Source organism: Sceloporus occidentalis, unplaced genomic scaffold, assembly GCF_023333645.1.
Source record: "Sceloporus occidentalis isolate IW3139 unplaced genomic scaffold, rSceOcc1.0.p SCAF_1, whole genome shotgun sequence".
In the NCBI taxonomy this organism is placed as follows: Eukaryota; Metazoa; Chordata; class Lepidosauria; order Squamata; family Phrynosomatidae; genus Sceloporus; species Sceloporus occidentalis.
Genome location: NW_028316981.1, coordinates 60,883,899 through 60,900,923, shown reverse-complemented (window position 1 = coordinate 60,900,923; position 17,025 = coordinate 60,883,899). Strand labels below are relative to the sequence as shown.

The 17,025-nt window shown below is 40.0% G+C and overlaps 1 protein-coding gene across 2 annotated transcripts in view; it reads left to right on the top strand.

Moving 5' to 3' along the window:
• CACNA1D (calcium voltage-gated channel subunit alpha1 D) overlaps positions 1–17,025 on the top strand; it is a 387,489-nt gene that overhangs the window by 186,404 nt on the left and 184,060 nt on the right. For both annotated transcript variants that reach the window (XM_089522716.1, XM_089522725.1), the window contains exons 4-7: positions 9,921–10,060; positions 11,609–11,751; positions 14,920–15,072; positions 15,795–15,991. In XM_089522716.1, coding sequence (XP_089378842.1) covers positions 9,921–10,060; positions 11,609–11,751; positions 14,920–15,072; positions 15,795–15,991 — 633 coding nt within the window. The remainder of the gene's footprint in view (positions 1–9,920; positions 10,061–11,608; positions 11,752–14,919; positions 15,073–15,794; positions 15,992–17,025) is intronic.

The following is a 17,025-nucleotide window of genomic DNA, read 5'->3' as shown; positions in this document are numbered from 1 at the left end:
AGAAATTCTTGGAAATTCCAGACAAAAGTAGTGCTGTTTTACCCTGGAGTAAAGGCTCTTTACTCTGGGGTCAAACCAGATCCTCCAGGCCCGCATCCTTACTGGTAGGGCATGATCCCACCATGGGTCTGCATCATCTAGACTAGATGACGTGAGGCCAGGGGGAACCATTTGGCCTGTGAGGACAACCCCTTCCTCAATTGCATGATCTATACTATTCAGACTTCAGACATAGTGTACATGGTGGGCTGGGACTAGGAGCAGAACAAAATGCATTTCCTCCATTCCTAATACTGCTTCTTCCTCTGAGGCAGCACTCCTTCCTATTTTACTGAATGTGACAGAATGAGAGGTACCTACCCTATATGGAATCCTAGCTGCGAGTGATTTTTATGTGCCATAACACTCATTTTGGTAGAATAGTAGGAAGCTTTTACAAGGTAGAAGAGCTCTACTTTGACATTGAGTTAATGAATTAATGGTGATGGAGTGTAATCACGATATGATTGTTTGTGAAATATATGAGAAAGTTCTGCATATATGGCTTGATACCTCTAAAATTAAGGAGGTGGTCATTAAATTTTGTACATTTTTATTGCCCTATATTGCTAAAATGTAAAAATATTTAAAGTAATAATGCATAGCATTTAATTGACTGAGGTAACAGGAAAAGTATTTCCAACATAAGGGCTGTAATAGTAGGTGATAGCGTAGCACATATCTGCATTTAAGCAAGCTGTTTATCATTCTTCTTTTGTTTATGGACTTTTTTTTATTTGCATATATTTCGCATCTTGTAAATGTTTGCTTTACATAATTTCTTTTCTTTCTTTTGGCTGTAACCGTTACTTGGTTGTCTAATAACATTTGATTAATTGACTAAAGAGATATCAGGAATCAAGAAACTTCAGGGTGAGAACTAATGACAGATTGATGTCCCTCCACAACAGAGAAAGCTTAAATGACAAAATAAACCAGCTAGGATGCAAGCTTGAGCTGGCAATTCTTCTCTGGACAAGGAGATGATGTGAGATTATCTTTGCGTGCTCTGAAATGCTACTCCTCGCAAGAAGACTGCAAGATTTGTAGCAATCTAAGGGCTGAAACTGATGGAAAAGAAAAAGTGGCTTGATCCTGCATTTTCCAAAAGCAGGTCGAAACCCCACTATTCACACCACTCCCAAGGTGGGCCGAACACCCATGGGCAGTGTCAAGCTGCACTGTGTCATTCTTTTTTTTGTTCTCTCCCCACTATGTATGTGCACTTTTGCACCAACACACCACCTGCGGCTTCAAATTACCTCCCACCCAGATACCATTCATTGGACGGCCACCCCTTTCATCGGCCACATAGTCGCATGTATGATGCACCGCCAGAACAGGGCCTCACTTCATCAGATTGGCAAAGCGCAATCATGGAGGCACCCTCTATATGCCCCCTTCATGCACCTTTACTCTATGCCTTCCTGTTGAACTGTCTGGTTTGTATATATTGTCATTACATCCATTGGAGTAGTCACACTTTCACTTTTTTTACTTTGCCGCAGCCCCACACTGGTGTTGGGCTGTTTATATCCACCATGAAGATGTGCATTTTCCTTGTTAGAATATCAGGGTTTCTTTTTTCTATTTTTTTTTAAGCCCTGTAGCTTGGCTTCGCTCCACTTTCCACCCACTTTTACCCCATGCATCTTATAAATGCCCCGCCTTCAAAGTGTCTGGAAGCTGCTTTATTTTGCCCATGTGTTTCATCCACAAAGTGAGTTGATCAGCAGGTTGAGGGGCTTGGGATTAACACCAGGCTCAACTGCCTAAGCAAGCCTTCAGTGGGCACTAAAAGTAAAGGTCAAGGTACCGGGTAGTCTCTTGACATGAATGTCTAATAACTGACTGTAGGGGATGGTGCTCATCTCCATCTCTAAGCTGAAGAGCCAGTATTATCTGAGGACTGCTCTGGTAGTTATGTGGCCAGCATGACTCCATTAAACACTGTTACCTTCCCATTGAGTAGTGGTACCTGTTTATCTACTTGTATTTGCATGCTTTCAAGCTGCTCAGTTGGCAGATGCTAGGACTAGTGATAGGAGCTCACCCCATCATGCAGCATCAGTGGGCACTAGACATGGGGAAATCCTCACCTTCTCAATCACCTTTAACCACTTAATTTACAAGTGAAGAAAGTTCTTCCAGTTGGTGGTCAAATTAAAGTCTGAGTGAGTTGCCTTCTTTCTGTAAATAATATCTGAGAAAATAAAGGATTATAGAATCATAGAATCATAGAGTTGGAAGAGACCACAAGGGCCATCCAATCAAAACCCCTGCCATGCAGGAACTCACAGTCAAAGCAGGATATATGCAAGATTTTAGTTTAAAAGCAAAAAGCTTAACAAGAATGTGATAAAAAAAGTTTTAAACAGATAAAATGATTAGTAATTTTAGAAGACACAAGATTTCTATATTTTTATGAGTGAGTCTTGAGAATATAGAATTTTGCTAAGCAAAGAGGAGAGGCCTCCATGGAAGTGTGGATTGTTTATTTTACAAGAAGATAAGATTAAGAACAACTACATGATCTTTTTGGAACTACAGAGACTTTTCTTTTTTGCTATAACCTTTACTTGGTTGTCTAATAATCTTTGATTGATGGAGGACAAATCAGAAATCAGGAAAAATGGCAACTTCAGTGACAGTGGATATTTCTGTTGAATAACTGTAATCATTCACTTGTTGAGATTTTGAGATACATTGTTGAAATACAAAAAGCTCACTAGACGGATTTTAAAAGCACAGGATTTATATTAAACCTAAAAAAAAAAAAAAACTGACCAAAGATATTTCTGTTGTGTTCTGCTTTACACAAATTAGCATAAGAAAGTTTAAAAGCCTGTCTACTTCCCTTACATAAATTATTTCACCTCAGAAGGATTTTCCATCTTCATTCATGGATACTAAAAATTCCTACTTGTGAATGGAGTTGGCAGACATTTTTTCTAAAATGGGACATTAATCCAGCTCTAAAATGTCCACACAGCAGATAAATTTAGAAGGAGAGGACCTTTAATTTATAATATAATATCTCAAAGATTTTTGCAAGCTATCCATAATTTATTTCAAAACCAATTTTTGAAACTTCTTAGCACACTTTCAGTGCTTGTTTCATGTAGCAACAGCTTTGCATATTTTCTTTGAAGATTTTGAAAATACAAAGATAAATGATGACTAATGTGTACCATCTGCCTGGAGAAATAAAGATTTCTTACTGAGAACTTAGTTTCAACTAAGCTGATTTGCTTATAAGAAGGAAGGAAACCCATTCCTCTGCTATGAAAATGAGGTTTTTATATCGTCTGACATCTTTTGAAACAGGAATGTAGGCACTCCTGTTTCAAAAAAACATACTTTATAGATTCAGGTCATTAGCATCTCTTCTCATAGATCCTTAGAGTAGGGCTTTATTCCTCCAATAAGAATTCTGCTCCTCCCCACGTAAGTTTCCTTCAGTCCCCAAATTTCTAGCATTGCAGTAATTTAAAACTTAAGTTGATTATTTAGAAGCAAGAGTTTGGGCTTTCAAAGGAAAGGGGAAGGCAAAGCTACCAAGAAAAATCAAACAGCAAATATAACAGACCTAGGTATGAATGGTTTTCAGTGTCTCATTCTCTGTCATGACAGAAATTTGGAGACAGAAGAAAAATTTTGGGGGTGGTAAATCATTTTTATGGGAGCAAGCAATGCTCTCATTTTGCCCCATTCTTAGCTATACCCACAAAGTGATCAGAAGCTTCTGTGGGAAATATTTTGAGAGGGGGGATACTAATGGCTTCTTGGTCAAGGATTCAGAGGGAGAGAAGAATGCTGGACCTGATCCCCTTCCCCTCAACCATTCCCTTCTCCTTCTGTGTCGTGTCTTCTTAGATTGTAAGCATGAAGGCAGGGAACCGTCTAATTAAATGATTTTATGTACAGTGCTGTGTAAATTTACAGCGCTATATAAATAAAGCTTAATAATTAGTGGACTTCGGAGGAGCGATCTTTCACCCCATGCACACAAAAGTTGGTCTGACAGGACATAAAACCCTCTCAACTGGTTTTCAGTGGTGTTGTGGGCCCCAGGGGAGGATAAAGAAAGTTCTGACCCACTAATGCAGGGGTCGGCAACCCCCGGCCCACAGGCTGGATGCGGCCCGCAGAGGTGCCTCCTCCACCTCCTCCTCCTCCTGGGCCGCTTGACTGCGCTGCCCTCCTCCTCCTCCACTGTGAGGAGGAGGAAGAGGAGGGCCGCGTGGCCTGGGGCAGAGGAGGCAAAGGGGGAAGCCCCGTGCCACCCTCCCCGCCTCCCCGTGCGGCCCCGCACTGCCCTCCCTGCCTCCCCGCGCGGGCCCGCGCCGCCCACCTCCTTCTCCTCTGCCCCGCTCCCAGGCCGTGCGGTGCATGGAGGGGGGAGGAGGAAGAGGAGGAGGGGGAGGAGGAGAAGAAAGAAGAGGAGGAAGAGGAGGAGGGGGGAGCAGAAGGAGGAGGAGGAAGAGGAAAAGGAAGAGGAGGAGCAGAAGTAGGAGGAGGAAGAGGAGAAGGAAGAGGAGGAGGAGGGGGAGCAGAAGGAGCAGAAGTAGGAGGAGGAAAAGGAAGAGGAGGGGGAGCAGAAGGAGGAGGAGGAGGGGGAGCAGAAGGAGGAGGAGGAAGAGAAGGAGGGGGAGCAGAAGGAGGAGGAGGAAGAGGAGAAAGGAAGAGGTGGTGAGTGGCCAGAGGCCTCAAGGTTTTTTAAATTTTTATTTTGGGTGCTTTTAATGCTAACAAGTCTCCCTTGGTTTGACAATGATAGTGTGATGATGATGATGATGATGATGATGATGATGATGATGATGATGATATGAGTCAGCTTGAGAGGCATGCACGCACTGTTTCTTAAGATGAGAGAGTGTCATCTTCCAAAGTGTGTTTTGGGTGCTTTTAATGCTAACAAGTCTCCCTTGTTTTGACAGTGATAGTGTGGTGATGATGATGATGATGATGATGATGATGATGATGATGATGAGAGTCAGCTTGAGAGGCATTCAGGCACTGTTTCTTAAGCTGAGAGAGTGTGACTTTCCAAAGTGCCTTTTCTGTGTGTTTTTGATTCTTTAATGGTGATAATTGATATCAGAAAGCCTCTGAGGCAAGGCCAGTGTAAATTGCTGTGATTTTTACAAACTCATGCGCAGTGAAGAAAAACCAAAGTCCCTTGACCAAGTACACACTTCTGAGAAGTACACTTGGTGCAAGAACGGTGAAACCACCTTGACATGTTCAATATGCATAGCCATGTGAACCCATGTTCAGTGTGAAACCCAAAGAGTTTGGTTATGCAATAAGCCTCTGAAATATGCAAGAGGCCATCTTAAGTAAAGCCATGTTCAGTGGCCAAATGTGCTGTTTGGAATGGGGGGAGGGGGTTGGCCAGAAAGGGAAGTCCGTTTCTGCCATCTGTCTAGGAATAATGCCCAAATGTCCTCCATTTTGATCATGCCTAAGAAACATGCATTGATATTAACATTTTTTAAAAATATCAATTTTTTTGGCATGTCCTCCATTTTTAAAAATGTGTCCTACATTTAAAAATGTTGTCCTATATTATTTAATTATTTATTTTTTGGCTTTGCGCCCCCCCCCCCCCGGTTGTCTGGGGGACACCAACCCGGCCCCCGGCTCAAAAAGGTTGCCTACCCCTGCACTAATCCTACAGCATGAATACAACAACCAGTATTGGTTGTGTGAAACATTTGTTTTTTAATAGATTTTAGAAGACATCTTAATATATGGGCTTATGAATCATGGAGAAGGCATAATGTTTGCCTTTGATGGGCCCATTTAAACAACCCCCCTCATCCCAAGAGTAACTGAGATAATATGCAGTACAGTGGTACCCCGGGATACGAATTCACCGCGTTACGAAATTTCCGGGGTACGAAAAAGTTAGATTTAAAAAAACTGTTCCGGGTTACGAAAGATTTTTCGGGTTACGAAAATCTTTTCGGCGCGTTTCGGCGCGAAATTCAAAGCGCGGCTAGCGGCTAGCGGCTTTCCAGCGGCTTTTCGGGTTGCGAAATGTATCGGGTTACGAACGGCGCCGCGGAACGAATTAAATTCGTAACCCGAGGTAGCACTGTATCTTTGTCTGTCCTTTGTCTGCCAAGTACTTTCTCTTCATCCCAGCTCTAGAGTTCTTTTTTTTAAATGGGGACTTTGGATTTGTTTCCTCATCTTGTCCTATTGAACATTTAAAAAACCCACAAACCATTGTGGACTATCTTACATAGGTAGTTTTATAACTGTAGGGAAATTGCATGTAGAAATGTTTGTAGTGACAAATTCCTTTTTTTTTTAAACGCAACCCAATGCCCAGATGTAAAAAGAGAAAAGGAATGTGGAAGAAATGGACATACCTGTCTTGTTTTGTATCTGTACAAATGTTTACTGCAGAACAAACAGTTAAGATTTGGCTTATTTGGGCTTTTGGCATGAAGTCAGATTATCATGAGTTCTTGTGGACTGCCTCCAAATACATGGTTTTGTCACAGCTTAGTTACACTCTCTCAGCCTCAGAGGTTGGCCAGGGCAACCACCCACTGAAGAACCTTGCCAAGAAAATCCCATGATAGGTTAGCCTTATAGAGTCACCATAAGTTGGAAATGACTTGAAGGCACACAGTGACAACATGCCTATGAGTAATATTAGTCAACATGGATGTATTTGGACGCAAAGGAAGGTAAATGTATTTATTTACTATACTATTTATATCTAACTCCATATCACAAGACCTCAGGCTGATGTCCAAATAAAATTAAATTAAAACAACTTAATTTAAAATAGTAGGGGAAAATGTTGTTGTTGTTGTTGTTCTTGTATGGCTTCAAGTCGTTTGTGAGTGATGATGATTCTAAGGCGAACCCTAAGATTTGTTCAGAGGAGGTTTGCCTTGGCCCTCCCCTGAGGCTGAGAGAGTGTGGCTTGCCTAATGTCCCCCAATGGGTTTACACAGCCAAGCTGGGAACCAAACGCTGGTCTCTAGAATTGTAGTCCAACACTCAAACCACAACATCACACTGGTGTATCCTTTTAAAGTACTCTTAAGTATAGTCAAAGGCTTTCATGGCCGGCATCCATAGTTTTTTGTGGGTTTTTCGGTCTATGTGGCCATGTTCTAGCAGAGTTTCTTTCTGACGTTTTGCCAGCATCTGTGGCTGGCATCTTCAGAGAATTCCTACTTTTGAGATATACACTATCTCTGAAGATGCCAGCCAATTTTCCCACTTTCTTCTATAGGCTTCTGTTCTTTACTGAGCTCTGTAGTGCCATTCTGCTATTGCATCCAAGTTCTATTGGATACTTCCCTCACGACTGATATCCAGTAAGTTTCTGTTTAAAGTATCTTGCCTTAGGTTTCAGTTTCCAAGGCTGGACCTCCCTAGTAATGTATGTTATTGTATGAGTAAAAATTGGCAGTCTAATTTTCCTCAGAAGATTCCAGCAGTAGGTCTGGCAGCAGGAACAGGCAAGTTGCCCAGAGGGAATTAAACAAGAACTAGGTGATGACCATAAGCTTATTCTCAGTTATTACAAAGTGACATTGTGGAGTACTACAGAAGATACCTAATGCTATGGAAGAAAGACTTGAGTGCTTCATCTTGTTTAGAGTATCAGGATATTTTCCTAGAGTTTTGATACAGTTTAAAAATACCTACCAGTAAATCTACAATCAAATTCTGTTCCATTGCTCAGTTCTGTCTTACAGCTGCTGAAGATACTCTCATATTTCAAGTATGCTTAGTGAACCATAGTTACATGTATTTTTTTATGTACAAACAATAATATTTAAATGTTAGAAATTATTTGTTTCTTCTTCATGAAAGAACCAATTCCATACCCTCCAATATTTCAGAGGTCAAAACCAGCACATATCTGGCCGAGAGTGTAATCAAGGTAGAAAATTTGTTAATGCAGAAGAATACAGCAATTAGGAGAAGCTGCAGCCGATTGCTTTTGCCTGACCTTACTGGTCCAGGCCTCAGAGGGAGAGAAGAATGCTGGACCTGATCCCCTCCCCCCTCACCATTCCCTTCTCCTTTTGTGTCGTGTCTTTTAGATTGTAAGCCTGCGGGCAGGGAACTGTCTGGTTAAAAATAATAATAAATGTAAGCCGCCCTGATAGCCATTAGGGCTGAAGGGCGGGATGTAAATACCTAAATAAAAAAAAAAGATTCCACTCCTACTCTTCCACCCGCCCCCCGTCTCACTCAGTTAATTGAGTACTAATTACTTTTGCACTTTTAAATTAGTATGCAGCAGTGGAAGTAAGCTGAAGACAAAGGGAGAAAGTGGGAGGAAGAGAAAGTAACTGAATGATTTTTAAAAACAGCTAAAAAGTGGGATGTCAGATCAGGAGAGTTGGAGGGTATGCAATCCAGCCATGGATGGGAAGTCCCTTATGTAACTTGGGTCATGTCTACATGGGCCAAATAGTTCCCCCCACACTCCACGACCTGTCTTCATGATGCAGGGCCAACTCAACCATGCTCTGTCTTCACAATGTGAGGCCAGTTTCACATTGAACCAGGGCCCATCCTGCCTTTTGTGCCTTTGTGAATGCTACTACAACTGAAAGACTTCTGTCTTTGGACCATAACACTAGAACAGGTTGCTTCTGTATTGAAATCTAAAGAAATCTTGCACACAGGGTGGGATCCAGGGTGCTCACTGAACTGACACAACAGCTTATGTCTATGGAAATGGGCAGCCCTCTGAAGCAGGATTTGGGAGGGGAAACAACATTGGATTTAGGCCATTGGTCCTAAATATTTGTGTAGATGTAGTACTTAAAAGATGGTAATGCTAATACAGGTTGAGTATTCCATATCTGGAATTACAAAACCCAAAGTTCTCCAAAATCCAAAACTTTTTGAGCTACAGCACAAGTAGCATAGTCCATACCTGCACTGTATTTGCGAGGCTGGAGGGAAATGTGGCTGGAGAGAGATACAACTGGAGAGTGACATGAGGATCTGTGAAATGGCAGAAATCTATGCTTCCCATTGTTGCACAAATCTTCAGTCTCTTCAGTCTCATTATGTCTCATTTATATATACAAATGCAGGTATTCCAATTTTTTAAAAAAAAAATCCAAAATATGGAACACATCTGGTCCAAAGTGTTTTGGATAATAGCAATGGCAATAGCACATACATTTCTATGCTGCTTATCAGTGAACTAGCACTCCCTGAGCGGTTTACAATGTGTAAGCCAATTGCCCCCAACAAGGGTACTCATTTTAGCGACCTACAAAAGGATGGAAGGTTGATTGGACCTTGGAGCCCTGCTTGGGATTGAACTCACAACCTTATGGCTGCAGTACTGGCATTTAACCACTGTGCCACCAGGGTCCCAATATAAGGGATACTCCACCTTTACTTTAATGCTGCTGTCAGGTCATATTTGTGACATACTGCTGGCAATTTTTCTCTTGTGCCCAAACATATCACTTATGGTATGTATTAACAAAATTTGTTTGAATATAGAGAGGTGCTTTTTAATGGAATGTGATGTAGAGCTAAGGATCTTTGTTTTGCCATACTTACAGGGATGCTGTATACAGCTAAAATGCCATTATAAATTGACAGTAACTTGTTTAACCATGTTGGAATTCTAAAGAATGTCACTAAAGTTACTGTAATGCAGTTAAGTGGATTAACTGTTTCCTTGAAACATGCTGAAGGATATATTTATCTTTGTGGTGCCAAGGCCAGAGTCTGGTTCTCTGAATAATAAATCTATGTCGTTATTTATTGACACTTCAAGCACTTGAAGGGCTAATCTATAAATGTTTTCAGTAAACAAACAATTGTTTGTGATTTGACCCATTAACAATAATTTTTTCTTTTTTCAGGAAAAAGTAGAATATGCCTTCCTGATAATTTTTACAATTGAAACATTTTTGAAGATTATAGCATATGGATTATTATTACACCCCAATGCATATGTTAGAAATGGATGGAATTTACTGGATTTTGTAATAGTAATTGTAGGGTAAGTCTGTTTTTAATTTTCCAAAAAATATAACTGTAACAAATGTTTCCATACTGTACATAACATTTCTGTATTCTGCATTGTATGAACACATTGCTAAATGAGTAAAACAACAACAACCCTTTCAGTTTGCTGGCATTCAGTGTGGGTGTCAAGTGCTTGCTTGCTTTGTTCACAGGACTCCTGTCCCACTAACATATGCACAGGAATACTTTGAAATTGTTTCCCACCAGGGCATTAGCAAGCAAATTTTGTGAACATGTTCCTAGGGCTATTTCATCTGTTAATATATTTTTTCCTACACAGAAAATTACATATCTGTACTCTAAAGTTACAAAATGCAGCGTGAAACATTCCCCCAGGAATACACAGTTGGGACACTGAGAGTGTGAGGCAACCCATTTGGCCATCAAAATGTGAAAAATATAAGAAAGAAACCAGAAACTATCAATATTTGCTGAATGCTTAATTCAATAAAAGGTGTAAAGATACAACCAGGGATAAAGAGTAGTTATCACTGTTCGCTGGAAATGAGTTGAATTTTCATAGTATTCCATGTCCAATTGATCAATAGGACATAATCTGTTAGCAAACAGCACTATTGTGGGTACATTCAGCTGAATGAGGCCCCCCAAAAATAAATTAAAACCTGAACTGGAATAAATTTGTGTGACTCTTATCAGTGAACACTTTGCAAAGACTTAATATTAGAATACTGTGCTAAATTGAGAAAAGTGTATTTGGATTATTATTGGGCATGGAAACTTCTGCACTCAAAATATTTTACATGAATTGTACCCACCATCCCACCAACATAGCAACTACAATTTTCTAGCTGCACAGCATCTATAACAGCCTTTGCAGGCCACTGACATCAGAAGAAGTGAGCATTCATTAAATAAGAAACGTGTATATAAAGCTACATGACTTCTACTGTGATATAAATGCTATGAACATGTCACTGCTATGATATAGAAAAGGGAATTGTGTGATGACATTTACTTAATACCAGTGTGAAGTCAGTTGTCTTTTATGTGATTTAGGGAAGTTATTGTGTAGTAGTCCGAAGAGCCAGCTATGTGGGCATCCGTGAGCAGTCTTCGAAACTGTGAAACTGTTTAAGCATTATAATTATTTCCTTTTATAATTTTACAGTGGATCCTCGCCATACGCGGGGGATCCGTTCTGGATCCTGCCGCGTATGGCGATTTCCGCCTATGCTCGAGCCCCATTGTAAACAATGGGGCTCGTGCACGGCGGCGTGGAGGTGCGTGGGGCGCAACGGGCACGCGCGCCCATTCAACTGAATGGGACGCACCGCCCCTTTTGCCCCGCGCGCGTGCCGCAGCTTGAGCACATATGCTCAAGGCCGCGTATGGCACACCCACCTATGGCGAGGTTCCACTGTATACGTAAATGTACATCTCATGTTGGAAGCTGATTTCTCCCCCTGAATTTGACATACTGCAAAGTTTATTGATTTATTTTAAAATTCTTCATTCTTTGCTAGAATGAGAAATGATAGCTTGTCTTACTTCTTGTCTCTAGATTGTTTAGTGTAATTTTGGAACAATTAACCAAAGAAGCAGAAGGGGGAAGCCATTCAGGTGGTAAACCAGGTGGTTTTGATGTAAAAGCCCTAAGAGCCTTTCGTGTGCTGCGACCTCTTCGGCTTGTATCAGGAGTACCCAGTAAGTCATTTGCCACTTCTTTAGTCTTATGAATGAAAATGTTTTCAGAAATCCCTTATCATAAAGAGTGAGGAAAATGTGTGAGTATTCTTTACATTTTGATGAGATTCGTATTCAGACTACCCCGGCATGGCTCTTCATCTGTTCTTAATTATGTATAAAATTATGACAGCAGTTCAGCAAGTTTGCAAAAGTATATGAATTTATCTTATCTCATAATACAATCGCTAATCTATGAAATAGATGCTAAATTAGATGTTATAAGAAACATGTATATGCCTCTGGAAATGACTCATGAATATTTATTTCTTCACTAGGGTGGGTAGAGTTACTGGTGTCCTAGCATTTGAACATACTACTCTCCTCTTTCTCTATGCCATCACTTGTCATTGCTGGAGTGTGTGGACCTTACCAAGGAGGATAGAGAACATGGACACATAATTACTAGATTTAGTGGTTGTCCTATGTTTAGCATAATGTTTGATTTGACTCTTAGTGGAGATCTATATGGGAAATTCTTTAGCACTCACTTTTCTGAGAATGATCTTGTCAGGAATTGGATCAGTGAAATGACTAAATTGGCTCTTTCTCCATTTTTGTATGCCTCCACCAAACTTGACATTAGCATAGTGTAAATTAATTTGGAGCAAGAGTTTTCAAACTTCCTGCACTGTGAGAACCAAGGCTGCCATGAACCCCCATAAAAATCCCTCCTCTGAAATTTTCCATCAGTTCACAAATTTCAAGCAGTACGTAACTTAAAACTTCCATTGGGCATTTACAAATAATGTTTACACACCCAAAGAAAAGGGGGCAGGGAATGTTAACATAGCAAATTAAAGAGTTCTAGGTGTTAATGATTTTCAGTATCTTTCTTCTGCCCTGCCATGCTGCCCCTTTGTGTGTTGGATTGGGGCCATGGCTACCAGACATTGTGCCCCCACTCTGGCATTTTTCTAGCCCAAAAAGAAGGAGCAAAATGTCACTCCTTTTGGGGGCTGAAAAAGGGTTCCCTTGCCGCTGCTGCCACATCATTTTGGTATTTCAGTGGCATGGCGCAGGTAAACGCTACACCACCAAAACACCATGAAGCCGCCGCACATGTGGACAGCCATGTGGCAGCGTCAGAGCATGCAGCGTCTAAATGCCATGCTCAGATGTCGCCCCCAACCTGGCTCTTAATGCCAGACTGGATTATTTCTACAGTGTGAATGCAGCTGTAGAATGCACCTAACACTAGTTGCTTTCTATATTGTGAGAAATGATTGGCAGCAACAGAGAGATACCTTGCCTATGATGACTTTGTGGAATGTGATGCCTTCTTCTGTATTCAGCAAGATTCCAAGGACTCCCCGGTGCTCTTAGGAAAACATTGTGTAAACTAATAGCTGTAAAGAATAAAAGTTGGATCACTAAAACTGGAAAGACTGAAAACAAGCAGTTCAACAAAATGACTAGTGGATTTGCTTATAATCCTTCCTGTTTTGTTGTCATTCATTGCTGTATGTTTGTGGGAGGAAGATGTTTTGGATTGAATGAAGCCTCCCTCTCCCTCTTATCTCTTGCTTTTAACATTTGATCCAGAAGCAAGGTCATAATGCTGTGTTTATTAGACCATAATCTGTTGCCATGGAAATAGTGGTAATTGCTACAGATTTAGCAAAATTACTTCAATGGAGGATCAAGCAATTGTGGGAAATATGCCATGAGTGGAGAGGAGACCTTTTGGTCAGAAGCAACATTTTCACTCTCAATAAATCAATATCTCTGATTTTGGGGATGTATTTCTTTCAATCCAAGGAAGAAATGACCATTAAAAAGAAGCAAATGACAAGATCTTTTAAATCTTTTTTTTAAAAAAACATGAGTCTTTATATAAATATGCATAAAGACATCTGAATTAGATAAACCAAAACACCCAGAATCTCCCGGCAACACAGCTGTGGTGCCTCAGGATACTTGGAATTACATTTCAAGAAGAAACTTTTTTCTAGCTCAGACCAGAAAAAACCACAAGAGTGAAAACAAACAAAGCGAAGGTATTTTTACCATACATCAAAGGAGTCACAGACAGAATAGGAAAAATGATTAGGAAACAGAACATCCAAATGATCTACAGACTGACAAACAAAATCAGGCAAATGCTGCACCCAGCAAAGGACAGGAGAGACCCTCTCACAGCCACAGGGGTCTATCACATACAGTGCAGCTGCGGACAAGTCTACATGGGGTCAGGGACCACCAAATGCAGCATTCAAACATGAATCAGGGAACACAAGAGACACTACAGACTGGGCCAGCCAGAAAAATCAGCAGTAGCACAACACATTATAAACCATCCAGGGCATAAAATGCTGTTTGAAAACACTGAAATTCTGTACCATGCCAACAACTATCAGGTCTGAATGCACAGGGAAGCCATTGAAATCCGTAAACACCTAGACAACTTCAACTGGAAAGAAGAAACCCTAAAAGTAAACAAAGTTTGGCTACCAGTCCTGAAAAACACTGAAATCAAGACTCAGCACATGCAAATGAACACCACCCAGGGTCAGGGGGTTTCCCAGCAGACAGTGGATTGCTAATTAAATAGACACACATATCCTCCCACATATTATTCATGAATTATAAACCCATTGCATTCCCAGAATATCTCTAGTGTCCTTAGCAATTGTTTTAGCTGAGATTTGCCAACCTGCCTAAATCAGGTAATGAACATGGTCAACAATTTCAGGAGCCTTGCTGGATCTTTGGTCTCAAAATCTCCATGCTTAAAGCATCATTTCTTCACAGTTCAGTATGAATGGACACTTGCCATTCAGTGTTTGCCTAATAGACTCATGGATTTCCTTTAGAGTTTTGTTCTTCAGGTACAGGAACTTCATGATGTCCCAGAGTTCAGCACTTAAAAATTCCACACTTTTTTATTGACATTGTTCCACCAGTGATCTCTAAAGATTCAGAAATTATAGCTACACTTTTGCAAATTGGCAGTTTACAATTCAAAAGAAGACTTTTTCAAGCTACAGTGACAAATTTACACTCACATTTTGGGAAATGGGTTGGGCCGAGAACTTTTCATCACCCCTTCATATTAATTGTTTCGTATTATATGACTATAACAGCACAATAATCGCACTAATTGCTTTGTGTATGTGTGTTTTACAGGTTTACAGGTTGTCCTGAACTCCATTATAAAAGCCATGGTTCCCTTGCTCCATATTGCCCTTTTGGTATTATTTGTGATCATAATCTATGCTATTATAGGATTGGAACTTTTTATTGGAAAAATGCACAAATCATGTTATTTTGAAGATACAGGTGAGTGGAGGAGCTGTTATCTCAAACTAGAATAGAATTGTTCCAAGTTAAATCAGAAGTTAGTGGTGAGGGAAGACCTCAAGCATTTAAAATATTGATTTTCGTATTGCTCTTTTTTGAACATGCAGCATTTGTTAGAACTGTTTTTTAATAACAGAGAAGGAAGGAAAAATTGACAGATGACTTGCTGTAACCAACAAAGCGTCATATCATGCAAGTTTTAAAATTATAAAATGCTAATTGTACAATGTTAAAAATATTGTATTCATTTTTAAGGACTATTTCATACTGCAGTTATCTTCCCATGTGATTGAATAGAGGGAAAACTGACTATATTCTTTTTTTAAAAAAAATCACAGTTTATATTTAACTCTGCATCTCTTGGGATTATAGCTTTTAAATATAAAAATGTCCAATGTACATAGCAGTAATCTCTGAATTTATCCCAACCTATAATAATTGTGGAAATTTTTGTGATCGCATTTATGTAGGTCACCTGAACATTGCCCTATGTGCCTAGCAACACATATGTGGCTAATGGAGGGTCATGGCTGCTTAAAAGTAGGGAACTACCTCTCTGAACCAGCCCTCAGCTTCCTTAGATCAATGTCCATTCATTGCACACATATAATTTTTCTAGATGGTTGTGACTATTAGAATGTCTTCCGCCAAGCTCAGCATGGAAGACTTCTCATTCTAAAATATTTTTGATCCTCTTTTAGAAATATTAGCTGAAGAAGATCCTGCACCATGTGCATTCTCAGGGAGTGGACGTCAGTGTCCAATTAATGGCACTGAATGTAAAGGCGGCTGGCCTGGACCCAATGGTGGCATAACCAATTTTGATAATTTTGGCTATGCAATGTTAACTGTATTCCAATGTATAACCATGGAAGGATGGACTGATGTGCTATATTGGGTAAGTAATAACCAAGGACAATCAAGTCCTGTATATTTGGAAACAAGTTTCTATGTTTGAAGGACAACTACTCTGTTCTGTAATATTCTGTTGATCTTAAATCATTGTGAGCCTCAACACAGCCCTACTGTTCTTCCAGACACAGGATTTTATTGGATTGCTGAGGTTAAAATGTCACAGTAAAATATGTTTTCTTTGTGTTTACTTTAAAGGAAATTCTGTATCAGTTCCATAGTCTCTGTGTGTTTTCACAACCATGTTTCATACAAACTTCCAGTTTTGTGAAGATCTGATCTTTCTTGAAAGTTGGCATTTAGCATTTTTGCAATTGTTTCGTTTATTTACAATTACATACCAGCATGATCACAAATGGATTTATATTCTTTTGAGCTTGCAGTTCCATTTGGCAAAAGGCAGCCTGTAAAGTGTAATCAAAAGCAGTGATTAAATTACTTCCTACAGCAATTGCTTTATAAAAGGACAATGAATCATCTCCTACTTTGATACAACTACCTGCTAAAGATGTAGTGCCCAATATTGAGAAGAACTAACATGTTATTATAAGGAGCATTCATTTACAGTGATAATTTAAATTATGCCTTCAGGTTTTTAATATTTGGTGTTATACATTTCTGTAGCTCTGCTTAAGAATTCACTTGAATAATGGATACTTGGCAGTCATTACTATTGAAATGTGCAGCCCTAAAAAAATGTCCATTGAACATGACCCACTGAAAACACTGAGATTAAATAGGACCAGTGCAACTGAATCATTGAATACGCTTCCATTTTACAGTCAGGTGCTTTGATCTTAGAGCATGGTGAGTAGCACATGGTCCGCCAAATGCTGCCAAACTACAACTTCCACTGTCCCAGATACTGACCCATGGTGTCTAACAATAAATGGCAGACCACACTTTCTCAGTATTAGACTGATTTTCTTTCATGTAGAGATCACATGAAATCTATTTCAGAGGTTTATACAAAATATTGCAATGTTACCTTTTGCATATCTGCACATTGCCAAGTGTGCA